We start from the raw sequence: 11,752 nt of genomic DNA, 5'->3' as shown, positions 1-11,752 counted from the left end.
CAGGCCAGGAGGCCTGGCTCCTCACAATCTGTAATGCTGGGACTCTGCTCAACATTTTGATTTTAAATAAAACTTTTGTCAATCCTTCATCATTGTGGAACATCAATTCTTTCCATCATAATTGGCACCCTGAAGTGTGTCCGCACCCAGCTCAGGGACACGGAGGTGGAGGACCTTGTCCGCCAGTGGGCGGCGGACGCACCCTCGCCGACAGGATCCATGACCTCAAGGGAAACATCAGGTGTGCCATCACATCCGCATCCCCGCCCACAACACGAGGTCACCGACTCTTGACCCCATTCCCTGTTCCACCTGGATGTCCACGGGACCCGCCAACCCCGGCAAAGAGGATCAAACACCACTCTATCTTCCCTGTGCCTGGTGGATGTGACGGGCAGTATCACAGGACTCACTCGTCAAAGCCATCACCACCCCGGTGGACAAGGACCGCAAGCGGGTTCCCTCCAAGAGAACCAAGCTGCTGGGATGCCTGGGAGCTCCAGGGTTCCCACACATTTTTACCGATGAATTTCCAAAACTTTTCCAGAATATTTAAGCCAATTTCCAGGACTATGTAACAATAATTCAGCAAATAACGAGTCACTTACTCCTATGTGCAATGCCCAAAGACAGGCAGTGTAGCAAAAATAAAACGTGCACGCTGCGAACGGGCCGTGGCGTGCATGCGGATCGTGCACGATGGACACGCGTGCCCACGTCAAAAGGTTAGAAAATTGTGGCAGGGAAACCTCAAAGTCAATGTGGCAGTAAAATAAAAAACAATGCATGCATAGTTATTTTTTCCAGGACCTTCCAGGACCCTTGATTAATTCCAAAACTTTTCCAGTACTGGAAAAATATTTTTCTAATTTCAAAATATTTCCAGGAATTTCATGACCGTGGGAACCCTGGAGCTCACGTGAAGGTCAAAATGATGATCATGTTTGTTAATGTCTTCCCCGGAGTGGGACCGCTTTGAGGAGACATTGAGCTGGCTGAGGCTAGCCAGCAAGATGGACTGACTTGGGTCTAGCATTTTGTAGTGGGTCTGCTTACCACGTTTTAGTATGCCTCCGTCATGGTCAATAACTATAGAGCATCGCAGCAGAAGTGGTTTCCTAGTGCCACTTAATATTCCCCATTCATTTTCCTCATAGACTTTTGCAAAAATATTTATAACAATTATGTTGAGCCTCGAACCAAGCCATCCAGGATGGCAGTGAATCATGACCATACAACCTTTGTTTCTATGAAAAGAACATTTTGAAAATCGCTAAAAAGGGTAGTTATTAAATGTAGCATATCAAATAATGCAATATTAAAATATGTTTTCACATAGGATCAAAGGTTGTATGGTCATGATTCACTGCCATCCTGGATGGCTTGGTTCGAGGCTTAACATAATTCTTATAAATATTTTTCTAAAAGTCTATGGCGAAAATGAATGGGGAATATTAAGTGGCACCAGGAAACCACTTCCGCTGCGACGCTCTATAGGCGGGGCTACTGAGCCCGGTCGGTAGGTCATTTATCTCCCAATCAACGGTGTGATTAACCCGTCTGGTAGCTCAGTATTACTGCACCAGTCAATGGTCTGAAAAAACCTGACAAATTCCCAATGCCATTCGGTATGTTGATATTATTCAAATGGGGCGGTAGATCAAAATAACAAAATATCAAAACAACAGATCTACAAGCTTGTAGATCGGCTATTTTTTAGTGATGAGAGGTTTGTTCTTCGTGGGTTTTTAAGTGGGCCTTGAGGCTCGGAGCAAACTTATACCGCAGGCCGCAGACCGCGCAACCGTACAGCCGCTCCCCGCCGTGCGTCGTCCTCTTGTGTCTCGTCATCTGTCCGCTCTGTCTAAACTGTTTCCCGCAGACGTCACAGGCGTACGGTTTCTCGTCCGCATGGTAGCGCATGTGTATCTTGAGCTGACCACTGGTGATGAAGAGTTTGCCGCACGCCAAACACTGGTACGGTTTCTCTCCTGTGTGGCTTCTCCTGTGGATGGTCAGATTCTGGCTCTGGCTGAAAGCCTTACCACAGATGTCACACGAATACGGCTTCTCCCCGGAATGCGTCCTCGCGTGCAGCACCAGGTGCTCCTTTCTGAAAAAGGCCTTCCCGCAGACGTTGCACGCGTGCTCCCGCACGCCCGTGTGCGTCCTGGCGTGCACGGTCAGAAAACGGCGCTTCGAGAAAGTCCTTCCGCAAACGTTGCAGAAAAGTGAATTGCCGTGGGCACCGTTTAAGTGACTTAGCAACTCCTGCGTGGACGCGCAGGTTTTCCCACAAAGGCCGCAATCGCTTGGCGCGTTGTCGTGTGTTTTTATGTGCTTCATTAAAGAGCCTAAGTGTTGAAAAGACTTGCCGCAAAAGTGGCAAGAGGTTTTCGATGTGGAATCCTCCTCACGAGGTGGTGATGTTGTTGTGACTCCTACCTGCTCATTACCATCAATTTGACCATTTGACACATTCAGCTCATTGAGTTTCTGATTCTCAGCATACGAGCGCTGTCTTCCATCGCCTATCACCCACTCCTCATCGGAGGTCAGTGATCGGTACGTAAACTCCATCTCCGCTCCGTCTCGGTCGCAGGGCTCGCTCTTCACGACATCAGGAGAGGGACCGACCCCCATCACGATGCTAAACTGGTCCTGCTCTTCTTTTATTTGCGGTATCTCTGGGTTTGGCTGAGTCATCATCGCGCAGCTGGTCCACACGTCATGTTCAGTCTTCTCCGAAGGCCCCGGTCGGTAGTCTTCTGACTCCTCTTTCTCTGGGGTCCCCGGGGGTCCTTGGCTGTTCCCCCTCAGGATGGGGGGGATGTAGGCGTGGTTCAGCATGGTGCCCACGGTGGCCTGCAGACGATCTACAGTTGCAGGAGAAGACAGGGGGGTAAAGTAAAGCGTCATTCCCAGCGTGCATGTACACAATTACGATAAGTATAAAGATATTCCGGCGTTCACATCCATTATGTCTGCGGTATCGTTGTGGTGTGGATGCTACCATACACTTGAGTTTAGAACGATTGTTAAAACCCATTTAGGCCTAGAATTATTGAATGCTTTAACCTGCAGTGCCGCGCTGTGAGCTTGTATATCTGCTACTTTTGAAAAGGTTGTGAAAATGTGTGCAAATCTTTGAATATATGTGTTTTCAAAGCGAACGTTTGTAACTCAAAGTTTGCTTCTGGGTGGTCCCTGGAACTAAATATTTTGAGATGCGGGTCCGTAGCCAAATAAATATAATTTTGGGGGTCCTTCACATGAAAAGGTTTGAGAACCACTGACATAGTAGTCTCTCAAGAACAGACTAACTGAGCTCCAGTTAAGTGAAAAGGACCTTTTCTTTGACGATGGCTGGCCAGATCTGGTCAAAATTCTAATTTTCACGATTTTTCAAAAATAGCAGATCTAAGGCATTCAATAATTCTAGGCCTAAATGACTTTAAAGCCCTTTTAAAATCTTATTCTTTCATCGTCCCCGGTGGGAATGACGCTTTAGTAATCAAAACAGAAACCAGGGGTGCTGTAAATTTGCCAGGACCAGGTGCATGGCTCAAGCAGACTAATATAACAGAAATAATAGATAGCACTCTCTGGAGTCGCTCTGGTACGTTTTAAATAATTAAGCCAGGCATACGGATACACAGACAGACTGACAAGTTTTGTCTATGTGACATTTAGAACCAGCTGGTACACAGGACGGTTGCGTGTCTTCCCAGTTCCCACGAGCGCTTCCAAACTCCAGCACTTAAAGGAGTAGTTCACCCCCAAAATGACTTTTTTTCTATTGATTACTCATGCCATGGAGAGTAGAGTTCAATAATATTTTTAGTTTTTTGTCGCATTCCTAAGACAAAAATGTGATAACAATAAATTTACCCCCATTCATTTCGGATGGTGACCCGTTTCGAAACGGGTCACCATCCGGAATCAATGGGGGTAAATTTACTAAAATCAATTTTTTCTCTTAGGAATGTGACAAAAACCAAAAAATATTATTGAACTCTACTCTCCATGGCATGAGTAATCAATAGAAAAAAAGTCATTTTGGGGGTGAACTACTCCTTTAATAGAACAAATTATCACCTGAACTGAATTTCTTGACAAAGTAGCTCATTTTTCTGAAACAAACACTTTGCAGATAGAAAGAGCATAATTCAAGCTTTCCATAATTCAAGCTTTCCATGGAGCCGCAATATAATAGTGAGTTTGACGTTGTTTAATACAATCGGATAGCAAAAAAAACAGTTTTGATGCATTGAATCCCTATGGGAGGTATTGCAACCCAAGATTCACCAGATTTTAAAAAGAACATTTGTGTTGATCGATGCATTGAATCCCTATGGGAGGTATTGCAACCCTATAGATTCATCAGCTAGTGTTGCAATGTGTGGCTAGCTGTGCCTTTATTAATTAAAAAAGTACGAGAAGTACTTCAGAGTGCTGGCTATTCTTAGGGTAAAGTTAGTTAACCCAGTATTTCTCAACCTTTTTTTGTGTCATGGATAATCTCTCTCTAGATAGATAGACAGATAGTCACACACAGTTGTACCATTTCATCTCTAATACAGCCTTTTAACCCAGGAAAAACAACACCTCTCACGCCATATCATCATGATATAAATATATATTAAAAAAAAAGAATCTTACACAATACCTACATCTATAGTGGTGTATTTTTTATTTTGTTTGCTTGCTTTTCTATGTCTCAATGAATTTAGTACAAAGGACCCAAATTGAAACAATGCATCATGCTTTCTTGGGTTTAAATGCTCTAGAGCAGGGGTCTTCAACGTTTTCAGGCCGGGGACCCCCAAACTGATGGGGAGATGGAGCAGGGACCCCCTACCACCTCGTAGGGTGGGGGGGTCGGGGCTACGACATATTTTTTATTTTAAACATGTACAAGTTACAGCGAGCAGGGTGGGCCGTACCACAACCATTTCTAAACATACTACTTATTAACTGAGAACAAATGTCAATACTATCAACAATATGTCAATTGCATGGTAATCATGTATTCAAGCTATTCAAAATGGATAGAATCATGATTTATTTTTTAAATAAATGTGGAAAAAGGCAAAAAGGCAAAATAAAAAAAACATTTTTTGAAATCTTTTTTTTTTTTTTTTTTTTGCAATAATTTCGCGGACCCCCTGCAGTACCTCCGCGGACCCCCTAGGGGTCGCGGACCCCCTGTTGAAGACCCCTGCTCTAGAGTCTAGACCTTATTGAACCGTATTGAACTTATTTTTTGATGCAAACGTTAACGGTTCGGGTTAATAAAGTATTCAATCAATCAAGCCAAGTTCTCCTTAACAGCCATTGTTTACATTGTCAGCTATCAAGTTAGCATGGTGCTGCTGACTGCTGACCTGTGTTGTTGTCTCTGAGAAGCTCCAGTTGCTGCCGCAGGAGAATGATCTCCTCCCTGGACCTGGACACTTCCACCTGGTACAAGGACAGGCTCTTCTCCACCTCTCCAAAGATGTCCACGGCTGCGGCGGACAGCCGCTCCGACACGAAGGCTCTGAGGTGGAACATGTCGTCCAGATCTCCACAGAAGTGTGTGATGATGTTGTTGTTGTTGCTTTAGCCACCAAGCTACCAGAGATGAGGCGTTCGCGAACGAATCGAGTCTTTTGAACGGCTCCGTGAAATGAACGATGGGATCCGGTTCGCAGTATAGGCCGTTCCTTTTGTAAATGAAGAGTTGAGAAAAGTACAAACATTCTTTACTTATGTAAGTATCAATACAGTCTGCAACGTGTAAATACTCTGCCACAAGTAGAAGTTTGGAATTAAAATGTACTAGAAAGTACAAAAGTATCGGTATCAAAATGCACTTAAAATAGAAGATTGTTATCATGTAGAATGTCCCATTTCACAGTTTTTCCAATGTAGAAAAATAATTTGAAAATAGCAGATCTACAAGCTCGTAGATTGGCTATTTTCAAATGGCTGAAATGTAGCATATAATATATATATATATATGGTTGAAGTGAATTTGTTATTATAATCAAAATCTACAAAGTAACTAAAATGAGCCTGTCTTTTGAACGGCTCTTTGAAAGGAACGGATCTTAGAGATCCAGCTCACTTCAAAGAACCATAAATCCCATCTTTACAAGCGACTCACTTGTTCTGCTTCTCCAAGTTAATGGAGGACTGAGGCTATACGGAAGCACAATACCGCCACCTACCGTAGCATATAGGGGTGACAGTCATGGTGACAGTGGCTATTTTGACCCAATATGTTAAAGTAAACCATTTGGAAAACGGAGTTAAAGTAATGTAAAGTAGGCTATTGTATACATGATTAGAACAATTAACAAGTCTATGCACTGGAACATGAAACCCCAATACAAGCCAACTCTGTGCTTTTAGGCAGGCTAGGCTACCTCAATAAACATGATATTGTTGTCATCAAACATGAAATTAAAATCATGAAAATCTAAAATCCATATCTCAAAATATTACAATATTACACAAGACCACCATTTATAATACTGTAACGTTTAGCAGACTGAGACTGACAATACTCAGACTGACAATACAGAAATGTCAACCTTCAAAAGCCAAGAGTTCCTTGAAGTCCAGTGTGAATTTGCAGTCAGTGATGATTTTGGGCCCTATTGCATCTGCTACTTTTTTTACAATATTCTTTTTTAATGATCTGTATAGCTGTAGTATAGAATAGGGTTTAAGTGGTTGAACTGGTGTTGGTGCTGATTTTTCCCAGGACCTCCCGGAACCCCATCAAAAAACCCCTGGTGTTCCCCAGACCCTACTTTGAGAACCCAGATGGTTCTCATAGCCTGCTTTTATTACCACCAAAGACAGTAGCTATCACATTCTCAAACCTAGGCAGGCAACTATTATGACAGTGAAGATCAATCTTGCCACGGGAGCGTGTCGCTGTTACTACATGTCATCTTTTCGACACCCGACTCTAACCCTCACCCTCCGTGGAGTGAGTCGCTAACTCTCCGGTCAAAATGATGGTCATTCAAAAGAGCGCGATTTGGCCTCTTGCCACATGCAGACAAGAAAATAAATCCAATACAAATTACCCAGTTGCTCTGGGAAGAGCAATACAACACTTCTTACACAGGGGACATAAAAGAGTTCCTTTCCTTTACTTTAGTTGAGTAGAGTACACATTTAGAGTATGTCCTTTAATTGGGTTTAACGTGACAAATATGTCACATTTTGGAGTAATATCAAGTAATGGGGTCGTGTACTTTGTCCACCACTGCCACTTTGTGACTAAAGAATAAGAAAAAGAAGCAATAGAACACAAGTAATAAATATTTCCCACACTTAAGATTCAAGTAAGGCAAGGCAAGTATTTATATAGCACGTTTCTTCAACCATGACAATTCAAAGTGCTTCAACACATTATTATGAACATGAAAACAAAGTAAAAAAAAAACACACATTATATATATTATTTTAAATGTTTTGGGCTTTTCTGCCTTCATTGATAGCACAGTAGGTGGACTGGAAACGGGGAGAGAGACAGGGAGTGACGCGCTGCATCATGGGTGTGAGTTGTGCGACCTCCTGTTGTTTTCTACAGTTGTATCCCCCGTGGTCAGCACCTCCTCATTGCTGGTGTGCTACTATTCCTTTGTTTAATCAGACACATTGAAACATCTGTGTTGGTCCTCAACGTGGCTGTGTAGGACTACAAATGAAAACCAGGAATACAATTACAATACCAGTGGTTCTAAAACCTTTTCATTTCAAGGAATACCATAACTCTGAGAGTGTAGAAATGGAACCAAAGACCTGTAAGGGCCCATTTGGAACCCTTTATAGGAATGGTTAAAGGGAACCGTTAAGGAATCCGACCATTAAGGGGGAATCTCTAAGGAACCGGAATCATTCAAATCCTAAAGATGTGGTTAACTTAACGCAATAATGTCCTGCTACATCGGTAATGGAAGACAACTCAAAAAGCAGCAGTAAATAAATGTAATAAATGGGTTCAGTTCTTGTCCACGGCACCTGGCACAGTTTGATCATCCTGTGAGTGTGTTTCTCTTCTGTGTCCATCTGTCCAACTTCTCATCAACACATCCAACCACTAGAACACCAGCAATGTCTATTTTTTGAGTTGTGAACTTGTAGATTGGCTATTCTTGGTGATCTTATTCTTTGGTGATGTTCTTTTCGTGGGTTTTTAAGTGGGCCTTCAGGCTCTGAGCATACTTAAAATGCACGCCGCAAACGGTGCAACCGTGCAGCAGCTCTCCGCCGTGTGAGATCCTCTTGTGTCTCGTCACCTGTCCGCACAGTCTAAACTGTTTCCCGCAGACGTCACAGGAGTACGGTTTCTCGTCCGCATGGTAGCGCATGTGTACTTTGAGATGACTGCTGGAGCTGAAGAGTTTGCCGCACGCTAAACACTGGTACGGTTTCTCTCCTGTGTGGCATCTCCTGTGGATAGTCAGATTCTGGCTCTGGCTGAAAGCCTTGCCACAGATGTCACACGCATACGGCTTCTCCCCGGAATGCGTCCTTGAGTGCGACACCAGGTGATCCTTCCTGGAAAACGCCTTACCGCATATGTTGCACACGTGCTCTCGCACGCCCATGTGCGTTTTGGCGTGAGCGATCAGATAACGGGAATTTGAGAACGTTCTTCCGCAAACGTCGCATTTATTGCTGTGGGCGTCATATAAGTGACTTAGCAACTCCTCCGTGGACGCGCAGGTTTTCCCACAAAGGCTGCAATTGCTCTCCATGTTCTCATGCGTTTTTATGTGTTTGATTAAAGAGCTCATGTATGGAAAAGATCTGCCGCAGCAAGACATCCTCGACGTGGAATCCTCCTCACAAGGTGATGTTGTTGTCACTCCTGCCTGCTCATTACCATCACTCAGACCTTTAGACACATTCAGCTCATCGAGTTTCTGATTCTCAGAATACAAACGCTGTCTTTCATCGTCCATCACCCAATCCTCATCGCTGCCATCGGAGGTCAGTGATCGGTACGTAAACTCCATCTCGGCTGCATCTCGGTCGCAGGGCTCGCTCTTCATGACATCAGGAGAGGGACAGACTCCCATCACGATGCTAAACTGGTCCTGCTCTTCTTTTATATGCGGTATCTCTGGGTTTGGCTCAGTCACCGTGCAGCTGGTCCTCACATCATGTTCAGTCTTCTCCGAAGGCCCTGGAAGGAACTCACGGCCCACACGGTAGTCTTCTGTCTCCTCTTTCTCATCAACTGGGACCTCCGGGGTCCCCGGGGGTCCTTTCTCGTCATTCTCCTGCAGGATGGGGGGGGTGTAGGTGTGGTCCAGCATGGTGCCCCCGGTGGCCTGCAGATGATCTACAGTTGCAGGAGAAGACAGGGGGGAAGTTAGCAATCAAAGCAGAAACAAAACTAAAAATGCAGTGGTGGAAAAAGTACAACAATGTTTTACTGAAGTAAAAGTGAAAACACTGCCATGTAGAAATACTATGTTAAGAGTAAATGTCAGGAATTCCAAATGTACTTGGGTAAAAGTAGAAAGGTATTGTTGGTATCAAAAGTAGAAAGTAGACAATATGCAGAATGTCCCATTTCACAAGTTATCAAGCAGATCTACAAACTCACAAGTAAGCTTGTAGTTCGTCTATGGCCAAAATGAATGGAAATGATGCTGAAAATGTAACGTAAGCAAATTCCACAAAGTAACTATTGTTTGAAGACATATGATGAAGACATATGATGACAAATAATTTCATAGGCCTACTATTTTCAAATGTTTTTATTGGCCATTGTATGACTTTCTATAGCGCATTTTCCACTGGCCCAACTCCACACCACTCCACACCACACCACACCACCCACTTGTGTCAGGTTTTCCACTACAAGGACCTGGGTAGAGTGGAGTGAAAGTGGTACTAAACAGGGTACTAAAAAGTATCCACTCTAGAGTAGGTCTGAGCTCGGCCAAACAGGGCCAAACACTTCATAATGACTGATCACTCACTGACTTTTGATTTAGACCACCAGGATATAGTTGTAATACATGATAATAGATTATATTGTGTTATAACCACTATTATAATCTATTAAAGTGTATTATAATTATCATAGTAGCCTAATACATATACTATATTGTGTGTTATAATCACAGATTATCCATTAGTGTAGTATAATTTAGGATAGTTGTAATTGTAATACAAATTTATATTGTATTATAATCACCGTTAAAAGGGTCAATTTGTTTCTTACCAATAGGGGTACTTTTGTGTAATGGAAAATGTAGATATTTTTATGTGGTGTAGTGCTAAAGCTGCAGTCGAAAAGGGGCTTTAGCTGAGTCTGAAATCAGGCTATAATAAATCAGCTATCAAGTTAGCATGGTGCTGCTGACCTGTGCTGTTGTCTCTGAGAAGCTCCAGTTGCTGCCGCAGGAGAATGATCTCCTCCCTGGACCTGGACACTTCCACCTGGTACAAGGACAGGCTCTTCTCCACCTCTCCAAAGATGTCCACGGCTGCGGCGGACAGCCGCTCCGACACGAAGGCTCTGAGGTGGAACATGTCGTCCAGATCTCCACAGAAGTGTGTGATGTTGTTGTTGTTGTTGTTGCTTTAGCCACCAAGCTACTCACTTGTTCTGCTTCTCCAAGTTAATGGAGGACTGAGGCTATGCGGAAGCACAATACCGCCACCTACCGTATCACAAGACTAAATGTAGTGGCCACCAAGTAAACATGGCTATTTTGGTACAAAATGAAACATATTTGGAAAACGGTCTTAAGTAATGTACGGTAATGTATATTACATGATTAAAACAGTGAACATTTGACATGTAGTCTAAGTCCATTCTTACCTAACGCTTTTCCACTGTAAATGTCATTTTTCTTTTCTTTTTCTTTGACTTTTTTTCTCATTTTGCTATTGATTTCATCCTTTCTGCATAGTACTGTGTTCTATCCGTCTGTCATTCAATGTTGTATGAGATACATAAAGGTTTCATGTGTAAAAACAAGTTGAATAGCTTACTGGGATCTCTTTTTAGTTGACCTTGTACCAGTGATTTGTACCGTCATGAAACTGTACCTTTCCTATGCAAACTTCTAATAAAGTCTTCAATCAATCAGAGGTCAATGCACTGGGATAGAAAACCCCAATACAAGCAGCTTACATAGAGCTTTTAGACAGGCTACCCCAATAAAATGATATTGTCATCAATGAAATAAAAACAAGATAAGGAGGAAAAAAAGACAAAAATAAAATAATCCTAAAAGGCCGGAGTCGGACTCACACATATGCGTGAAACATCTTCTCCGTATCGTCTGAGAATGAGGGGGGCTCCGTATTTCTTTTGTCGTTGCTGTGTCTCTAGCTCAACCACAGGCTGTCTTTTGGCGGCAACGACAAAAAACCAAACAACCTTGCATTGACAATGCATTGGATCCGCCCCTCCCCCTCAATCTCCCCGCAATCTCAGACTACACGGACACGATAGCTGTCGCAACTGTGTGTGTAGCGCAGAACAGGTCCCATGAGTGGCTCGGTTACACCCTGCCATTCCGAAACACCGCCATTCCGAACATTGACTTCCATTGTTAGGAACCCTAACAACCCTAACCCTAACTAACCCTAACCCTAACCCTAACTCTAACCCTGTTTCGGAATGGAGGTGTTTCGGAATGGCGGTCTGACACCGAGATGTGATGCATATCATGAGCTTTCCTTCTCCATAACCTTGGATCATCTCACCTGAGAAACA

General features: G+C 43.4%; 2 protein-coding genes across 2 annotated transcripts; both read right to left on the bottom strand.

Annotated features, from left to right (window-relative positions):
- Nucleotides 1-1,716: 1,716 nt before the first annotated feature.
- On the bottom strand, nucleotides 1,717-5,582 carry LOC308282595 (uncharacterized protein; the record flags this gene model as incomplete). Its single annotated transcript, XM_080722982.1, has 2 exons — nucleotides 5,388-5,582; nucleotides 1,717-2,876 (listed from the first exon to the last, which is right to left on the bottom strand). Exons 1-2 carry the CDS (start codon nucleotides 5,554-5,556, stop codon nucleotides 1,717-1,719), a joined length of 1,329 nt encoding a protein of 442 aa, XP_080579108.1. The 5' UTR covers nucleotides 5,557-5,582.
- Nucleotides 5,583-8,168: 2,586 nt separating this feature from the next.
- On the bottom strand, nucleotides 8,169-10,577 carry LOC308282594 (uncharacterized protein; the record flags this gene model as incomplete). Its single annotated transcript, XM_080722981.1, has 2 exons — nucleotides 10,389-10,577; nucleotides 8,169-9,355 (listed from the first exon to the last, which is right to left on the bottom strand). Exons 1-2 carry the CDS (start codon nucleotides 10,555-10,557, stop codon nucleotides 8,169-8,171), a joined length of 1,356 nt encoding a protein of 451 aa, XP_080579107.1. The 5' UTR covers nucleotides 10,558-10,577.
- Nucleotides 10,578-11,752: the final 1,175 nt, after the last annotated feature.

The sequence above is a fragment of the Nannobrachium achirus genome (genome assembly GCF_963921795.1).
Source record: "Nannobrachium achirus genome assembly, chromosome: 4".
NCBI classification, from domain to species: Eukaryota; Metazoa; Chordata; class Actinopteri; order Myctophiformes; family Myctophidae; genus Nannobrachium; species Nannobrachium achirus.
This window is presented reverse-complemented; position numbering and strand designations above follow the sequence as displayed.